This window comes from Eleginops maclovinus, chromosome 12 (assembly GCF_036324505.1).
Source record: "Eleginops maclovinus isolate JMC-PN-2008 ecotype Puerto Natales chromosome 12, JC_Emac_rtc_rv5, whole genome shotgun sequence".
Classification (NCBI taxonomy): domain Eukaryota; kingdom Metazoa; phylum Chordata; class Actinopteri; order Perciformes; family Eleginopidae; genus Eleginops; species Eleginops maclovinus.
In genome coordinates this window covers 27,763,365-27,782,771 of record NC_086360.1, presented here as the reverse complement: position 1 = coordinate 27,782,771, position 19,407 = coordinate 27,763,365, and the positions used below count along the sequence as shown (strand labels likewise).

The 19,407-nt window shown below is 42.8% G+C and overlaps 2 protein-coding genes across 5 annotated transcripts in view; one reads left to right on the top strand and one right to left on the bottom strand.

Moving 5' to 3' along the window:
- Window positions 1-255: 255 nt before the first annotated feature.
- On the top strand, window positions 256-5,356 carry anapc7 (anaphase promoting complex subunit 7). The gene is made up of 11 exons (XM_063897580.1): window positions 256-461; window positions 1,199-1,385; window positions 1,575-1,694; window positions 2,051-2,162; window positions 2,293-2,446; window positions 2,551-2,693; window positions 2,931-3,048; window positions 3,141-3,337; window positions 3,422-3,646; window positions 3,797-3,947; window positions 4,406-5,356. The coding sequence occupies exons 1-11, from the start codon at window positions 361-363 to the stop codon at window positions 4,593-4,595; spliced, it is 1,698 nt and encodes a 565-aa protein (XP_063753650.1). The 5' UTR covers window positions 256-360; the 3' UTR covers window positions 4,596-5,356.
- Window positions 5,357-6,148: 792 nt separating this feature from the next.
- atp2a2a (ATPase sarcoplasmic/endoplasmic reticulum Ca2+ transporting 2a) overlaps window positions 6,149-19,407 on the bottom strand; it is a 30,316-nt gene continuing 17,057 nt past the window's right edge. For 3 of the 4 annotated variants that reach the window (XM_063897576.1, XM_063897577.1, XM_063897578.1), the window contains 13 exons: window positions 17,932-18,396; window positions 16,194-16,282; window positions 14,813-14,915; window positions 14,512-14,643; window positions 14,310-14,429; window positions 13,215-13,433; window positions 12,794-13,129; window positions 12,325-12,545; window positions 11,409-11,611; window positions 11,241-11,326; window positions 10,794-10,927; window positions 10,515-10,632; window positions 6,149-9,511 (listed from right to left, as the gene is read on the bottom strand). In XM_063897576.1, coding sequence (XP_063753646.1) covers window positions 9,236-9,511; window positions 10,515-10,632; window positions 10,794-10,927; window positions 11,241-11,326; window positions 11,409-11,611; window positions 12,325-12,545; window positions 12,794-13,129; window positions 13,215-13,433; window positions 14,310-14,429; window positions 14,512-14,643; window positions 14,813-14,915; window positions 16,194-16,282; window positions 17,932-18,396 — 2,502 coding nt within the window. In that variant the 3' untranslated portion in view covers window positions 6,149-9,235. The remainder of the gene's footprint in view (window positions 9,512-10,514; window positions 10,633-10,793; window positions 10,928-11,240; window positions 11,327-11,408; window positions 11,612-12,324; window positions 12,546-12,793; window positions 13,130-13,214; window positions 13,434-14,309; window positions 14,430-14,511; window positions 14,644-14,812; window positions 14,916-16,193; window positions 16,283-17,931; window positions 18,397-19,407) is intronic. The other variant, XM_063897579.1, reaches the window with a different exon arrangement.

Sequence of the window (19,407 nt, the reverse complement as noted above, 5' to 3'; positions counted from 1 at the left end):
CGTTCATAACTATCGGATACATGAATACATATCAAAACACACGCGTCCTAACATTTTTTAGATTTAAGATGCAAACAAAAAATGTGTATGTCTTTTCACTTTTTCTTTCAAAATTTAAATACAGTAATTTAAAACTCAACCTTTTTGCTAAAGACGCATATGCCATGAACATAATCACATTTAATACTATAGTAGTTTAAATCACACGCTTATGAAGAGCACCCAAAGGCAGCATTATGCGGAAGGAACGTTGTCACGGCGCCATATTTAATACATCAGACGCTAGCTGTTAGCATTAGCTGTTTACAAACTTTCACCTGAGAGACTGAATCACAAAGCAAGCCTTAAACTAAATTAAAGATGAATGTTATAGATAATGTCCGGGAAATGGCAGCTGCTGGCCTTCACTCTAATGTCCGGATATTGAGCAGTTTGCTGCTGACGATGAGTAATAACAACCCGTAAGTAAAAGCCAGCGTGAGGATCCGTCTAATTCCTGGAGACCGTGATAGCACAACGCTAACTGATCAACAACTGCTATCTTCTATTTTTGAGTCGTTTATTAGTTCAGAGTTTTTATCAATGCGCACTGTCGCCCGCTGCTTATACATCACAAATAACTACAAGTCACGGTTAAATGTGTGTTATAGGGTGTAATATAGTGTACGTTTGTTTCCAGGAAGTAGTCATATGAAGGTACCTGCAATTAACAGTTAGCTGGAAGGAGTTGACATTCAGTTGTTCGATGAGTATTGTATACATTTTCACATACATTTTACTGTTAAAAAGCTTTTTGTCCCTTTTCGTAACAATGTTGACAATGCAGTGGGGTTGATTTAAAATCGGTGGCTCTCAAAGTCAGTGCTATTGTTTTTGTTGTGATGGAGCCCAGCAGCTGATGAAGGATGCTGCTGTAAAAACACAAACTAACACAGTTGTTGGTTTACTTTCTACATTCCCGTGCTTTGGACTAATAGATAATGTTACTGTTTTGTTACTGTCTTGATAAGTGTTTCTACAACACTGTTATCATGTTTGAGATACGTGTTATTGTTTATTCTCTGATTCACTCTTGCATTGCAACTCTATTCAAACTGTACATTTGAAGAAATATCGTGATACTTATCCTGCTTTTTAAATGCTAAATCATTTTATATTTTGTCTAATTACTTTGTCATTTTTGTCCTTTCATTGAAAGAGAGCTGTTGTCACCGGCCCAGAAGTACCAGTTGTTGGTTTACCACGCTGACAGCATCTTCCACGATAAGGAGTATCGTAATGCTGCCTGCAAATACAGCATGGCGTTACAGCAGAAGAAGGTGCTCAGCAAAACGTCTAAAGTCCGTACTTCTACTGGTGGAGCTGCGTCTAACATACAGGCACAGGTATGTCGGATAACACAGTTCAAGGTTTTGAATGCAGCCTTAAGATAATCCAGATTTCCTACACATCACTTCAGTCATATCACTCAAAGTGTTGTACCTTGAAGGACAAATACCCATACCATTGACTAGGTCAGGTTTGCATGAATGAAAATGGAACAAAATACAATCAATTATAATGTTGTGCTTCAGAGTTTGCCCTCAGAAATTGAAGTGAAGTACAAGATCGCTGAATGCTACACCATACTGAAACTGGATAAAGATGCTATTGCAGTTCTCGACGGGATCCCATCCAGACAGAGGACTCCAAAGGTAGGATGACGCCCTCATACTTATTGTAATAAACTGATATTTTTCATGCTTTTTTATAATACAGCCACCATATGTGGTAATTCAAATGATAATACTGTGTTAGTAATACACAGTATTATTATTTACTGTAAAAGTCAAAGACTCTGAAGATGGTTTGACTCTAGAAATACGTTTTTTTGAAGCAAAACTGATCATTTGTAGTTTTCTCAAATGATCCAAAATACTATCGAGATCACAATTTGAAGCAACACTTTTACTGCTTTTGCATTTCACATTAGGTCTGAACTGTTTTAGTTCTTTATCTTATCTAGAGAAATGTGATTAATGGCTGCTGTTGTTCTTCTGTCTTCCCTCAGATCAACATGATGCTAGCTAACCTGTACAGGAAAGCCGGTCAGGAGCGTTCTGCGGTGACGAGCTACAAAGAGGTGCTCAGACAGTGCCCCCTCGCCCTGGACGCAATCATCGGTATGGCTCCTCACATTTAAAGCTTTATTTGTATGTTCACACACATAATCGATATCTGCTTGGGCAGTGAATCCCTTCCTCTGATGTACTTTTTAGAGCTTCATAAAAGACCTTTCTTTCCCTCCTCCAGGTCTCCTCTCTCTGTCGGTGAAAGGAGCCGAGGTGGCCTCCATGACGATGGATGTGATTCAGAGCATCCCCAACCTGGACTGGCTGTCCGTGTGGATCAAAGCGTACGCCTTCATCCACGCCGGAGACAACCAGAGAGCCATCAACACCATATGGTGAGCACAGCATATACATATTATATCATGTTATAACATCTGTACCGAGAAGTCTGAAGCTTCATTCATAACATTGTGTCTCTTGTTGATCTGCCATGCCTCAGCTCTCTGGAGAAGAAGTCTCTTCTGCGGGACAACGTGGACCTGCTGGTGAGTCTGGCAGACGTTCACTTCAGAGCCGGAGACACCAAGAACGCCATCCTCAAGTTTGAACAGGCTCAGATGCTCGACCCGTACCTTATCAAAGGTGAGCTGTTTTTATTTACTGGACTATAATCTGTCCCACACTGTGGGAGAGAAACTCCCTCTGGAGGGAGCACAGGGATTTTAACGTTTGCAGACCATTTACATGCACTAAAAACCTATAGAACACACTACAGGAAAGGAAAACTACAAAAGCAGAACAGGGCTCCTTTTATTTCACACACAGACTCTGCTGCCCCTTTTTTTCTGCCCAATTAAATTGCATGGTTTGCTCGTGCAGGAATGGATGTCTACGGCTACCTGATGGCCAGAGAGGGACACCTGGAGGATGTTGAAGTCCTGGGAGGAAGATTATTTAATATTTCAGACCAGCACGCAGAACCCTGGGTCATCTCTGGGTGAGTTTATATCATTATCATTATTAATCTCTGCTGCCTGAGATATCAGTCACAGTTTGAGTAATCCTTTTCAATGTCTGTCTGTTGTCCAGGTGTCACAGCTTCTACAGTAAGCGTTACTCCAGAGCGCTGTACCTCGGGGCAAAGGCGATCCAGCTGAACAGCAACAGCGTTCAGGCGCTGCTGCTGAAGGGCGCCGCGCTCAGGAACATGGGCCGAGTTCAGGAGGCCATCATCCACTTCAGAGAGGCCATGCGCCTGGCCCCCTGCAGACTGGACTGTTACGAAGGTTTGCATTCAAACAGTTCATCATACGACCCAGCTTCAAAACACCCAAACCATCCCTTCATTATTGCTACCTGTCCCCTCACAGGTCTGATCGACTGTTACCTGGCATCCAATGGGATCCGAGAGGCGATGGGGATGGCCAACAACATCTATAAGACTCTGGGCGCTAACGCACAGACGCTCACCATCCTGGCCACCGTGTGTCTGGAGGACCCGGTGACGCAGGAGAAAGCTAAAACTCTGCTGGACAAAGCCCTGGCTCAGAGACCCGACTACACCAAGGCTGTGGTGAAGAAGGCGGAGCTGCTCAGTACGTACCGTTCAGGGGTTCATATTGCTTTAGCTGTTTACTAATGAATTAGGCAGCTAAAATTGTCTGACTCGGTTTCCTCAGTTAGATTCTTGTGACCTCTTCAGTTGACCTGCAGGTGGAAATGATTTGTCCTGTTTCCCTGTGAAGGTCGGGAGCAGAAATACGAGGAAGGCATCGCTCTCCTGAGGAATGCACTGGCCAATCAGAGCGACTGTGTGCTGCACAGGATGCTGGGAGATTTCCTGGTGGCCGTCAACGATTACCAAGAAGCCATGGATCAGTACAGCATAGCACTCAGGTAAACAAGGAGGGAAACACCAGAGCAATATATAGGGATGATTAGATATTTCCTTTCTATCCTTCATCTTTAAGTCTCTACTTAACTGTCATCTTTTTTATTTAGTCTTAATCCTTTTGTGAAATATCTCAAAAATGTTGTCAATTGGAGCTCTTAAATTGACTAATTACAGCACAGACTAATATATATAATAATATATATAAAGAAATTAAAATAGACTGAAGTTAAATAAATTCTAACACAATATAATAAATAAAAACATTAAAATATAAAATAAAAATCAAACAAAACAAATTTAAATCAAAATAAATGTTTTCTGTTCTCAATCTCGAAAATAAATACAATAAAATATATTAAATATATATAATAACATACACCATAAATAAATAAAACAAATACATCCTAAAATATATTCAAATAATAACAACAATTTAAAACTAAATATCTTCTGTCCTCAGCCTGGACCCGAACGACCAGAAGTCTCTGGAGGGGATGCAGAAGATGGAGAAGGAGGAGAGTCCGACGGACGCCACGGTGGAGCTGGACGGAGACGACATGGAGGGCAGCGGCGAGGACGGAGACCTGGAGGGCAGCGACAGCGAGGCGGCGCAGTGGGCCGACCAGGAGCAGTGGTTCGGGATGCAGTGACCCCCGTAGACTGACAGGGAAACAGCCCCGTCAGCCTCCAGGGGGGATCAGGACTACAGGCCTCATTCATTTCCCAAAATCCAGAAAACACATCTGAGGAGCTGATCGTCTGTGCAGAACAGGCTCAACCCCAGGGAATTCATTCAACGCTCAGTAATTGTGAAAAGGAAGATACATCTCTGACTTTATTTCTGGAACTCTACCTGCATCATTATCGGGTCAATGTTTGCTCCAGAAAATGTCTATTTTAGTTTCTAGATGTCTTTATTTGTCATTTCCAAAAACAAATTTGGAATTTGAAAACTAAGTGTCAGCTGTTAAAATATACTTAAAAAGAGCTTCTTTGGGATGCTTTTCCGAGGTTGAAGAGGAAGCTAAATCAGACCGCGTTGGGAGATTTTGTTGAGGCCCCAAATGTGTTTCCGTTACGACTATCTGTTTTCTGTGAGCCTCTCTGACACCCGTTGCCATAACTGTGAGACACTCGAACAGCGTCCGTGATAAAGAGACTGTGCCGGATCTCCGCTGCGCTCAAATATCCTAACTTGAGTTTTGTGAAATGAAAATGTTGAAATGTACATGTTTATTATCCTGTGTTGTTTTCTGAGTCTGCCTTTGTGTGTCAAAAATAACCTCCCATTGACTCAAGTGTTACTTAAACATGTTTATAGTATTTTGTACATATTTTTAAAGTGTATAATAAAATAATTAAACACCTTCACTTGACATAAAGAGTGAATCCAGTTTATCTCTAAAAGGGATTTCAGGAAACGTCACGCAGGAAGTCATTGTTTCACTTTTTTCTACTAGAGCTCACTCTTATCAAGATGAAACAATAAAGTGTTTTCCAGTCCGTACATTTTCTATCCAACAAAAGAAACGTACTTTCTTTATTTGAGGAAAATTTAAAACTGCAGGATTATTAAGAAACAAATTTAGATTATGTTTAAAACTCTCCTGTTATTTTAACTCTTTTGATTTCACTGATGCTGAAAGGCGATTATCAGAGCTTTTGCACATTTATTTTAACTAATGTTCGATACAGACGATGCAGCTAAGAAGTAAACACATGAATGGACTACGCATGTAATACAATGCTTAATCAGTGATGTAGTTTAATGTGTCCATGTGAAATATATAAATGTATTTATTTACCTTTTTTTAAACTTATTTATCTGGTGTTTTATTTTGATTTATAAATACCTATAGTTTAAGTTTCTGATGCACAAGAAATCCCTCCGCCGGCTTCATCCAGCTGACGTCAAGGAATAGAAATACATATTAATAAAATAGATCAATGTTAAGTTGTGGAAATATATTACTAAATGAACTCAAACACATTTCATCTCTTTAATTTCTTTATTTACGGGAACAATTTAGCATTAAATAAAGTACGTCATCATACTTTGTTTAATGTCAGGATTTGTGAATCAGCTTTGTCTCTTAAAGCCCTAAAAACATTTGGTAAATCTGCAGGTTTTTTTCATGTTAAGTGAAAAATTTGCTGCCTGACTTTTTTAAATGAATCCCAATAACAGCAGGACCAGCCAGAGTAAACTCTTCATGTATGACAGTTTTATTGACCTGAAACCAAAGTTCATGTGATACAATCATCTCTGTAAATACAGTACAGCAGTTTGGCAATAAAAGGACTGCCTGCCGTTAACACGATCCAAACACGTCGCACGTCTCGGTGCAAAGCAACAAAAAGAGAGGATGTTTTATGTTTAAATATTCCATAAAAGTATTTCCTTAGGAAAGATGAACTTTGAGCTTATTTAACATTTGTACTATCTGACGAATGTCTATTCTATTTACCAGTACTATACATCGTCTATCACACAGATGGCTGCAGAGCGAGCATGCACCGTGGAATGAAACCCTACACGTTTCTGTACACGGCGCTAAGATAGTAGTCTAGAAAAGATGGACTCTGAGGCTCTGCATGCAGGAGGATGGAGGAACTTCTATAAAAAAATTAAACTTTCTGAGCTTCTTTGTCTTCAGATCGACTGACATGCAGCTCTTTGTAAGATGTGCTGCCCAAAACACACATGCACAACACAAAAGAAAAACACGTTTCTGCGAGGCATTTAGAGTCGAGGTGGGCTTACTTGGCCTTTGCTGTGGAGGAAGAGGAAGAGGAAGAAGAGGAAGAATGAAATCAGTGGAGACAAGAGGCCAAAGCATCTGAGCAGCAAATCATTTCAATTCATCAATACTTGTTTTAATAAAAAATATATTAAGGCCATGCTATGGACAAGCAGAGGATTAAGTCAAATGCAACTAAAAGAAGACATGTATAAATAATGAAGACATCAACACCAGGTCCTGTAATGGTGTCAGAAATAACCAGCAGACACTGTGCCGCTCATTTCCACTCAGTGTACCTGGCACTTGGTGACATTGAAGGCAAACTCTGTACCATTACCAAATGTATTTAATTAAAAAAAACTGCTAGTCCTATCAAAACATGAGAAGCTGTCATTGCTGCTGCCTTAGTGTGAGCGATGTACGGAAGCCCGGAGAGGCAAGAGCGAAAGAAAAATAGCAGTTTATTTCTTATGTGTTTTCTCCTCCAGTGTTTACGTGTCTTTATTTAAAAATAGGTACACAATTCATTTTAGAGGATTAAGAGACTTTTTGCCTGAATGTTCTCTAATGTTTTCTTATTTATGTCTGTGATAAAACGTTTGAAGAAAGGTTCCTTGCATAATTTGCTAAAATTGTTTTTTATTAAATGGGCTTTGGCGAGCCCTGGTGGCTCAGATGAGCATTACAACAACAAACCTGAAATAAGAAAAGCAGCCGTTTTGATGGATAAATAAAAGTGTAATAAAAAGAACTTCACAAATATATTGAGACTTGGACAAACTATAAAAAATATAAACCGGCAAATAAAGTAAAAAATGTCTTGAAATCGAAATATAATCCTGTCAAAATATTTCTAAAAATCCCATTTTACAAATTAAATTGGAATTTAAAAATATCCCGGCAAATAAAAATGTAGGAAGTCTTAGAAAAACAGTTTTTAATTTAGGAAAACTAGCCTAGCAAAAACAGCTTCTTCACCGGTTTTTAAGTCATAAACACAGTGGAGAAACAAAGCTTTCCCCTCTTGCCTTTCAGGGTTTCTGCAGTCAGAGTTTGATGTAAAGATGAGAGCGTGTTAGCATGCAGCTCAAAGTGTACTCACTCTGCAGGTAAACAGGTGGGAGGCATTGGAAGAAACAACAGTTATCTTTAAGACTATAAAAACCACCTCACTGGCCTGGTGTTACTGGAGCAGGCATGCAGGAAGAGTAAGACACGCTGAATAAAATCATGTAAAGGATGGAGCATCTTAACAACAACAACAACAACAACAACACATCTATAGAGATTCTACTCAGTGTGCTATGTACACATTTACAGACTCCTCTGTGTTGTGCTCGGTTGATAAGACTAACAGATTCTTGGTGCCTTTTTACATATTCAAGTACAGTATGTGCACATTATACATTATTAAGATTAATTCAAATGCAAAAAATTAAATCAAGACGAATGTTTTCTTCAAGTAAACAAATTTAACAACTTTATCAAAAAGGAATCAAACTGGTAACATATCTTTGTCCTCCAACAGAAAGGAAATATATATATATATTTACTTTTAAAAAATAATGTTCGAGGGCTGCAAAACAAATCGGCGCTTACCTCAACACGTTAAATGATAGTTGTATGAAATGATCGTTGGGTTTTAATGGTGGTACTAACAGCGTTGAGGTAGCTGCGCTCCGCCTCATGGTAGAAGAGCTCAAAATAGATTAACGCCGGGGCAAAAGTACTCACGTCTTCGCCCCCCAAAAAAACTAGAATTATACCGTCCTTTAAATCCTCCTCACACCCAGCATTCAAGTCCCCAAAAACACCCCTCCCCAAAAATTACAAAATATTAATTATCATAAAATAGTGTAAATTCTCTGTACAGCTCGACACAGCTCCGACACGGTGGGCTTTCTTTGAAACACGGGTCCAAACGGAGTGAAGCGTGATGGTAAACTAACATTAGGGCTGGGCAATAAATACATATTATATCATGACCAAAATACTGTCGGAAAATCTGGATTTCGGATCATTTTAAGGGTTTTTCCTGGTTTTAAAAACGGCATTACAGAAAAGGGATGTCAATTTATAATTCACATTATTCCTCTGTACTTACTAGGTCAATATAATTCAACACAACCTCACACTATCAATTCTCAGTTAAAAATAAGTCAGATTCTTTTTCCCAGGAAAATTACATTGTGTAAAATGGGGTTAAAAACAAAAGCTGAAATATTTTTAAAAATGTCCTTTTTTTCTATTGTCTTTTAAACTGTCTTTTTCTAGCTCTATTTTTTGTATGCAAACGTGTAGAGAAACAATTTTGCAAACATTTTTCTAAATGAATATTTCTTTCTATAATCTGTTTAAATTGGATTTTAATTTTTAGGATCATTTTTTGTGGTTGTTGCCCAGCCCTTAATAAAATATAACCCCGCCCAAAAACATGTATCGGTGAGAATGTCCTAAATACAAAAGGCGCTATGTATGTGTGTTAGATGTGTGTTAATGTCCACGTCACACTGTGCTCAGGGTCGGGGGTGGGACAGTGGAGTCAGTCAGGGCCACAGCATGGCGGTCACGTTAGTGTCGGTGCTGTAGATCCACAGCACCAGGGGCAGCGACACGAACACGAAGGGCCACGAGATGCCCTCCGCACATGCAGACAGGGAGCAGCCGGAGCGGGGGGTCGGCTTCTCCGTGCGCTCGTTACCGAAGTCCAGGTAGTTCCTGGCAACGAACTTCAGCAGTTCGTCCAGCAGGATGACGGGGAGGGAGATCTTCAGCACCATCATCCACTGGGTGGTGTCCAGGGGGGTGATCTGGAAGATGACCTGGGGGTGGGAGGGAGAGATATTCATCAGAGGGTGCTGTAGGGATGATGTGCTTTGGAAGTGGACCCTGAAGGCAGCATCTCCCTGAACCAATGGGATTTCTCCATGTGATTTTGGATTTAAAGCACGGTCACATGACTTCACGTCACCACTGCTAAGCTAAAGGCGGCTAATGTTGGGCTATAAAGGAACTACAGCACGGTCACATGACTTCACGTCCCCACCGCTAAGCAAAAGGCGGCTAATGTTGGGCTATAAAGGAACTACAGCATGGTTACATGACTTCACGTCACCACCGCTAAGCTAAAGGCGGCTAATGTTGGGCTATAAAGGAACTACAGCACGGTCACATGACTTCACGTCACCACCACTAAGCTAAAGGAGGCTAATGTTGGGCTATAAAGGAACTACAGCACGGTCACATGACTTCACGTCACCACCGCTAAGCTAAAGGCGGCTAATGTTGGGCTATAAAGGAACTACAGCACGGTCACATGACTTCACGTCACCACCGCTAAGCTAAAGGTGGCTAATGTTGGGCTATAAAGGAACTACAGCACAGTCACATGACTTCACGTCTCCACCGCTAAGCTAAAGGAGGCTAATGTTGGTCTATAAAGGAACTAGAGCACGGTCACATGACTTCACCACCGCTAAGCTAAAGGCGGCTAATGTTGGTCTATAAAGGAACTACAGCACGGTCACATGACTTCACGTCACCACCGCTAAGCTAAAGGAGGCTAATGTTGGTCTATAAAGGAACTAGAGCACGGTCACATGACTTCACGTCACCACCTGCTAAGCTAAAGGAGGCTAATGTTGGGCTATACAGGAACTACAGCACGGTCACATGACTTCACCTCACCACCGCTAAGCTAAAGGAGGCTAATGTTGGGCTATAAAGGAACTACAGCACGGTCACATGACTTCACGTCACCACCGCTAAGCTAAAGGAGGCTAATGACGACAGCACCAGGAATGAAGGGTGTGTTATTAAACTCACAGGAAGTGGCTCCACGTAGAGGATGAGGAAGTGCAGAGACATGGAGAGGCAGATGGCCCCCAGGAGCCAGACGTTCTCCCAGGGAGGCATCCTGAGCAGAGACTGGTTCTCCGACAGACTGAGGAACCACAGCAGAACACACACATGGTTAACTCCTTCATGCTGGGATAGAAACTCATTTTATTCAATAATCGTTTTATTTAATTATTTTGTAAACTCTTATTTTAATGTTTTCTGACATCATTTATTTTATTGAATTGATAATATTTCATCTTTTACCTGTTGAGAGCGTTGCACATCTCGATGGTGACGAGCACGGACAGCGCCATGGTCATCGGGTACGGAGACTCGAACACCTCGCAGTCCAGACCCTCAAAGTCAGGGTTATCAGCGGCGCACTGCAGGAAGTGGCTCTGCAGGGGGGGGAGGGAGGGTGAGCGCTCATACATCCACACTAATATATTTCCTTTTAGAGAAGCACCACTTGAAGTTCTGTTCAGTTAACACACAGCATCTGTAAACCACTTCCACTGAGACGTTGCTGACCCTGTTGTGTGTTAGCAGCGGTTTGTATCTGTATTATAATCTAACTACTGCCTATCAAGGGGCTAATTCATAGCCTGTCATCTTCTGATCCACCCGAGGTGAGGTAAGAGCATCCGACAGAAAGCATGCATAGAGTGTGTGTGTCGGTGTGTGTGTGTATTTTAATAGGTGTTTCCTCACCAGCTGGTACAGAGAGATCTGAGGTCCTTCTTCAGCGAGGATGAACCACCAGGCAGCGGCTCCAACCGTGGCTGCTCCCACATAACCTGAAACACACACACCATAACACACACATTAAATACTGCAGAGGTGGAGGAAGAACTTCAGAATCATCCCCTATAAACTCACATCCGATGGCGAGGTATCTGAAGAAGAGCCAGCCGGAGATCAGCGCCTCCTTGGCGTTGCGGGGGGGCTTCTCCATGATGTCCAGGTCGGGGGGGTTGAAGCCCAGCGCGGTGGCTGGCAGGCCGTCCGTCACCAGGTTCACCCACAGCAGCTGCACCGGGATCAGAGCCTCGGGGAAACCCAGCGCCGCCGTCAGGAAGATGCTGCAGAGAGGGGGAGGAGGTGCAGTCAGAGACACCGGAGCGGGACTGAGGTAAACATAGCAGCCGTTTCAGAAAGAATCGGAAGGCCCGTTCATATCAGGGGCTGTATGATCAATACTCCTGGAGAAATCCTTAGTTTGTCTTCAAATATACAGCAGGAGGCCTAGTTTAGGAATGATTCAGGAGACTTTTTAGAGCAAAACTGAGCAGGAATGGACAGAAAAAGTGACCTTAAGGAGGAAGAGTGACTGCTAGGCATTAAGAAATGTGTGATCAGTTCCTTACGACACACATCTCGGTCTAAATGTTGTAGTGTTGCAACCATTGGATACAGAGAGCAGAAGATAAACATTATAACCTCTACTGTGGACAAGCAATCTGTCCGATCCAAATGATCCAGAGTCCCCTAAAACTTTGATATCGACCCAGAATTGATGAAAATCAGCCCACAGAGAGTACAAATATGGGCGCTGTCTGGTTAAAACTGAGATTTTGAATCCTGAAAAAGGCAGAAAAGCATTCAGTATCCTCAATAACTACTCCAAAACTATTGTCAACATATGCTATAATTCTAATTAATGCTAATTAACGTAACTTGTGCTAATTGCCATCATATGCAAGTCAGCGTCCGGCAGTTTCCATGTGCTGGAGACCTCTACTACGCAGAAAGGACCCTGTGAGCTGCAGACTATAACGCAACGACTGAAGCTCACCAGACGACCTCCCCCACGTTGGAGGAGATGAGGTATCTGATGAACTGCTTCATGTTGTTGTAGATCGCCCGGCCCTCCTCCACGGCCGCCACGATGGACGAGAAGTTGTCGTCGGCGAGGACCATCTCCGAGGCCGACTTGGCCACGGCGGTGCCGGAGCCCATCGCGATCCCGATCTCCGCCTTCTTCAGCGCCGGAGCGTCGTTCACTCCGTCGCCCGTCTGAGGACGAACAGTTTGATTATTGTTTTGTTTTAATGAAGGAATTTAATGAAGTTTTAAAATCTTATTCCAATGTTTTCAGATTATTTGATTAAGTAATAAAAAATCCTTTATTTATTTAAGTTGTAAATTATTTTATGAATGTAGTTCTCGAGGTTGTGCGTATCATCAACACCAGATGATACGCACAACCTCGAGGCGTTTCCAACAAACATTAAACATTCATTCAAGTTCATCAGACTCCGTACCATGGCGGTGATCTCGTCCATCCCCTGCAGGAACTCCACGATCTTGGACTTGTGCGACGGCTCGACGCGGGCGAAGCAGCGAGCGTTGGTGACGGCGTCGCGCTGAGCGGCCGGCGACAGCTCGTCGAACTCCCGGCCGGTGAACGCCATGGCCTCCACGTCGTCCTCCTCGCCGAAGATGCCGATGCGGCGGCAGATGGCGACGGCCGTGCCCTTGTTGTCTCCGGTGATCATGATGACGCGGATCCCCGCCTGCCGGCACAGCTTGATGGACGCCGCCACTTCCTGTCGGGGGGGGTCCAGCATGCCGACGCAGCCCACGAAGGTGAGGTCGGACTGGAGCGCAGAGAGGGATTATTAGCAAGATCACAAACACTGAATAGATCCCAACGTCCCCCAGGAGTTATTGGGAGACACTGACCTCGTACTGGGCGAACTTGATGGTCTCGGTCAGGTTCATGTCCTCCACTCGGGGGGGGCTGTCCCTGGTGGCGAGGGCGAGGCAGCGCAGCGTGTCGCGGCCCGTCCCGTAGTCTCTGATCACAGACATGATCTGCTCCTTGATGCCTTTGGTCAGCGGCACTTTGCTGTTCCCCACTCTGACGTGCGTGCACCGCTCTATCACTCCCTCTGGAGCACCCTGAGTGAGAGAGGGGAGGAGATGTTTACTTTCACACCCAGTGAAAGTATTATTGCTGGTGCTATCAATCATAAAGGTGATCGCTTTTACAATAAGGAATCATGTTGATTATTCCCCATAAATCACATCGCTTAAAATCCTAGTATTTACTCGTATTTTGGGGGGAGATGAAACTAATTCCCGTGTGGAGTTGTAATAAAGAAACACATTAAAGGAAATCAAAGGGTTTTCACTTTGATATCACATGATTTCAACAGCGTTCAGAGCCTGGCTGAAGCATTGACAGATTTCAGAGGCCTTTGTCTAGGAGTACCGTCTCTATTTATACCATTTCATTAAATACATATTTGAAGGAGTGATTGTTGCTTTATTGCTCGATTTGAATCTGACTTGTTTTCTTTTATTATTACCTCTGTAAAATGACTTTGAGCTTCTGTAAAAGCGCTTTACAAAACACATTTATTATTATTATTATTAAATCCTGCACGTGTGGAGCTGGAATCTGATGTTTTTATGTATCTGAAAGAGTCAGGTAAATATAGTCTTTAGTTGTTGTCTTAAATAATCAGATCACTCTGGGAAAGTAAAATAAGTATGTAGCATAAGAAGTTGAAGAATGGAGAATAAAAAGACACATTTTATGAAATGCAATTATTTCTTTAAACATAGTAAAGTGAAAATACTAAATAAAATAAGAGACACTTCACGAATAATCCTCTTATTGAATTGTACTGGTGCCTCTACTGTAGTGGGAGACAGAATGGATGACACTGGTAACTGGTCCCTTCGAACAGCTGGGCCCCGGGATATGGACCCAGCTCCCTTTATTCTGCTGCACCCCATCAGAAACCACCCCCACGTTTCCTCTGAGTTTACCTTGACGAACATCTTGCCCATGGAGGAGCGGGACTTGTTGGGGGTGCAGTACACCGACATGGACTTCCTGTCTCTGGAGAACTCCAGGGTGAACTCCTTCTTCATCAGCTGCTTGATCACCTGCTCAAAACACAGACCGAGTGAGAACGTCCTGCAGACAGAGAGCATGCTGGGTAACTGCAGCGTGTGCCGCGGGACTCACGGAGTTGCAGGCGTTGGCTCGGTCGATCTTCGTCAGGTTGTGGACTTCCGTGTCGAAGGCGTTCATCTTCTCCACCAAACAGGTCAGCGCCGTCTCCGTGGCCTCGCCCACCTTCTCGTACACGCCCTTCACCTGGAACAAAAACATCACGTTCGTTTACTTTTGATTCAAGTTTTACTCCTTTTCTTTGTTATTCTCTGGTGTTGTATTATTATGTCAGCTCTGTAAATGACCGTTGATTTACTCAAAATTGTATTTAAGTAAAAGAAGAAGTGAGTAATGAGGCAGGTGTGGGTCAGACCTCGTTGAAGTCCAGAGAGGAGTCGTTGCACAGAGCGCAGATGGTAGCCAGTTCCACCAGGGCGTCATACTGGGAGGACTTCACTGGTTTATCATTGTGGAACCTGAGGGGTAAAATAATAAACGATATAACGTTAACGTAATACTCGATTGTTGCTTTTAAAAAAGGCACAATATGGGATTTCATGCCACAAAGGGTCTCGGTCTGAACAATATGGAAACAAGGGGTTTGTTGGCGTCTGTTTCTGCCGGCTTTTCCTAAGTGTTAATTGTTCAGGAAGTTTTTATCAGGAGGCTAATTATCCAAAGAGGTTTGTTATCTAAAAAACAACCTGAACTAGTGATTGAAAGTAGTAATACACCACATGAAGCAGTGTCACGTCAACAATCTGTGTTTTTCTGCAGCAGTTTGGCACACGCTAACATTAGCTTAGCTTGTTTCTCTGACAACTGGAGGTCCAGATGTTCAGGAGGTTTTTATCTGGAGCCAAAGAGGACTTTTTATCACCAAAACCAAATGAAGCACTGTTTTTAAACTAGCTAAAAGACCAGATAAAAGCATAATGTAAGATTGCACTTAAGAACCACCCAGATCTAAAAGTGCATGGATTGAAACTGGAAAGTCACTTTCTGACTATAAATGATGACCATATAAGAGCTTCTGGCAGCTGCTGAAGGAGACACCATTACTGGAGACGGGAGATAAAATGAACTTCAACTTAATAAAAGAAATCCCTGAAACAAAACAATTTAACTCCACATATAACATTGGTCTAGTCCAGGGGGGTCCAAACTACGGCCTGGGGGCCATTGTGAATCGGCCCTCTGCAAATTCTAAAAGTATAATGCAACATGACCCACAGATTAAACTTCTGCTCGTCTTATTTTGTACTTCTCAAATATATATGTTCAGATATATTAATGAGCCCAATTTAAAATAAATGTAGTCATTTAGAATTCAAAACATTTTCTAACAAACCCCAATAACTTATTTCTATAACCAGCTTGAAATTGAACCTCCATATTTACTCTTATTATCAGCAGTCTGAGGCTTCTGTTTTAAGGAATGAGCTGCAACAGAATAAATGAAGCCCTAAAGACAGACGGGATGTAGGCTGTTCTTTCCTCAAGCGTTTCCAAGTATTGTGCATTATTCTCCTACATTTGATTTGTTTTGCTAACTTATAATTTAACTTATGAGGCGGTATTCTCCTCTATAAGTGGCCCAGCTCTCCGTATATCTTTCTGTATGTGGCCCTCATAAGTTTGGACAGCCCTGGTTTAGTCGTTTTAATGGAAGAAATTGTACATATTGTACTTTTAAATACCTGCTTTTTTACTCCCTTTCGTCTACAATTAAAGAGAATGATATTTATACTCACACTTGTCCCTCAGGTGCGTATGTAGATCCTGTGATGGTGAACTCGGACAGATCACAGCTGTCCCCTCCAGCTTTGTTCACAACGAACATCTGGGAGACAAAAACAAAGATTCAGTTTTTAGATTTGAAAGAAAAGGGATGGCATATCAAGCAGGTTATTTAAATACGTGGGTGGTATGATATACAATATTCTTCACTGGAAGAAAACAACAAGTATATCTGAGACAGTCAGGTAAATATTGTCTTCAGTTGTTGTCTTAAATAATCAGATTACTCTGGCAGAACTGCTAGCTGCTCCATATAAGAAGAACAAAACAAATAATAAATCAAATAAATTAAGAAGCACAATTTAAATATCCAATAAAAGATCAAAGTAATTGTTTCTTTAAACATAGCAGAGTAAAAATATACATCTATGAATAATCCTCGTAGTGGACTCGGTATGGATTCTGTTTGCTTGTTTTTGTTGTAAATATTTGGACTTTTATAAAAGGCAGCACCTGATTACAACTGTTAGTGTCGAGGTGTTTCTCTCCTGTCGCAGCAGGTGGCAGCAGCAATCCCTGCAGAGTTCCTCTTCAGCGTTTTTAAAGCTGTATACTATCCTGCAGTGTTTCAGAGCGTGTGTGTGTGTGTGTGTGTGTGTGTGTGTGTGTGTGTGTGTGTGTGTGTGTGTGTGTGTGTGTGTCTGGGTGGTCGCTGTCTAACAGGAGGACATTGTGTTTAATTTTCCACCAAAAGTAAACACAAGAGAGTGCCAGGGAGTAAAGAGAGATGCTGTGCCCAGAAGAAGGAAGCAGCAGCACCAGACAACAGAGACCCCAATGCAGCCAAACTAGACCAATCACAACAGAGCCAGCCAACCAATCAGAGCACACTGGGCCCTGGTTTCAGACAGAGGGGGAAAAGAGGAGCTGCAGCACAGGCAGTATGAGAGAAATAAAGAGACACTACATACTGATATACACCTGAACATCAGCAGGAGAGGACTCTTTAAAGTGTATTTCAGGCTGTGCTAAAGAACTGAAGAGGCATGAAACCTGCTGTAGAGAGAGAGGAAGTCGGGCTCGGTGACGCAGTACAGTTACACAACAGCAGCTCTGCAAGTCATCACAGCTCCGGGGAGATTAGAGGAGCGTGTTTTCTTCTTTCGATAACCCGGATATCTGATCAGAACTGTCTCTGTTTGAACACTGAGGTTTTTCTAAAGTGACTCACCAGCACTGCTGTCGCCCCGTTCAAACAGCAGGCAGAGAACAAAGACGACAAGTCATTGACGAGCAAACTGCTCAGCAACAAACCAGGGGTGTGGGTGTGTGTGTGTGTGTGTGTGTGTGTGTGTGTGTGTGTGTGTGTGTGTGTGTGTGTGTGTGTGTGTGTGTGTGTGTGTGTGTGTGTGTGTGTGTGAGAGGGTGTCAAGATATTTTCGACTTACAAAATCAAAGACTACATGGTAATATTCCAGTATTTGCGAGCCCTTCAATCGCTTTTACATATATGATCCAGCATTCATCCATGCACACACACATTCAACCATGCACACACACATTCATATGCACACAGAAATTGCCATCAGGAGAAAAATTTAGGGTTGAGTATCTTGCCCAATGAAACCTCAACATGTTGACTACAAGGACTGGGACTCGATCCACAACATTCCAGTGTGAGGCTGTCTGTGTGTGTGTGTGTGTGTGTGTGTGTGTGTGTGTGTGTGTGTGTGTGTGTGTGTGTGGACTCACTCTGCACACAGACATCTGGTTGGTGGTGAGCGTCCCCGTCTTGTCGGAGCAGATGACGGAGGTGCAGCCGAGCGTCTCCACGGACGGCAGGCTGCGCACGATGGCGTTCTTCTTGGCCATGCGGCGCGTCCCCAGCGCCAGGCAGGTGGTGATGACGGCGGGCAGACCCTCGGGGATGGCGGCCACGGCCAACGCCACGGCGATCTTGAAGTAGTAGACGGCGCCGCGGATCCAGGAGCCGCCGTGCACCGGGTCGTTGAAGTGCCCGATGTTGATGATCCACACGGCGATGCAGATGAGCGAGATGACCTTGGACAGCTGCTCGCCGAACTCGTCCAGCTTCTGCTGCAGCGGCGTCTTCTCCTGCTCCGTCGCCGCCATCTCGTCACGGATCTTACCGATCTCCGTGTTCACTCCTGTAGCCACGACGACGCCGACCGCCCTCCCCGCCGCGATGTTAGTACCCTGAGGAAACACCGACTCCGGATTTTATTTACTGGGTTGTGTGAGCTTCTGATCCAGTCACACATCTCCATATTTCCACTTTAATCAGAATTCAAATCGACTTCTGTTTACACAGTTTTACATTAGTATTGTTGTTATTAATAATGCATGTTTCCCTTCATTTATTAAGTTCAAATGTAGATTTATATTCTATTATAAGTTCTATAATCACATGACCTTCTAACGATATGAATATCCACTGTCTATGTTGCATCTCACACATTTCTACTTCTCGCAAATGACACACAAATTCGTGAAGCGTTCCTTATTTTTAGGCGGTGGTGGCGAAGTCCATAGGGGCTTGGCCTGGGAACTGGAAGGTCACGGGTTCAAGTCCCCGAAAGACCAAGTGCCACCGTGGTGTCCCTGAGCAAGACACTGGTTACCTACACTGCTCCCCGGGCGCCGTACATAATGGCAGCCCACTGCTCCTAACACTAGGATGGGTCAAATGCAGAGACCGCATTTCGTTGTCCTAGTACTTGTACTCTGTGCAATGACAATAAAGTTGAATCTTCTTCATCTTCTTCATCTCGTGTAAATATAAATATTGTTGAACTTTATTTTCTTATTACAGTTTGTATTTTATTTGTGTAGATATTTTTTATACTACTTATCATGTTTTTATTATTTAGATTTTATTTCACACAAATCAAATTTCCCAGTGATGAATAAATTACTCCCAATATGTTTAAAGTATACAGTTTAAATTCTACTTCTTAGTATTTATATATCTCTTTTATCAAACACAAGAATGGTCAAACTCAGCAGCAGAATCAGAAAATAAATTTCTTCTTAAGGTGATTAAATACATTTTGAAGGCCATGCCTATCATCCATGCTGGTATTCATTACCGGATCAACCAGTGTCAAAACGCCGAATCTAAACCTCAAACAGATCCACTTTGAAAGAATCAGACCTGTCCCTTTAAGTAGACCTGATAACGTCTCACTCATAAATAACAACGGGAGC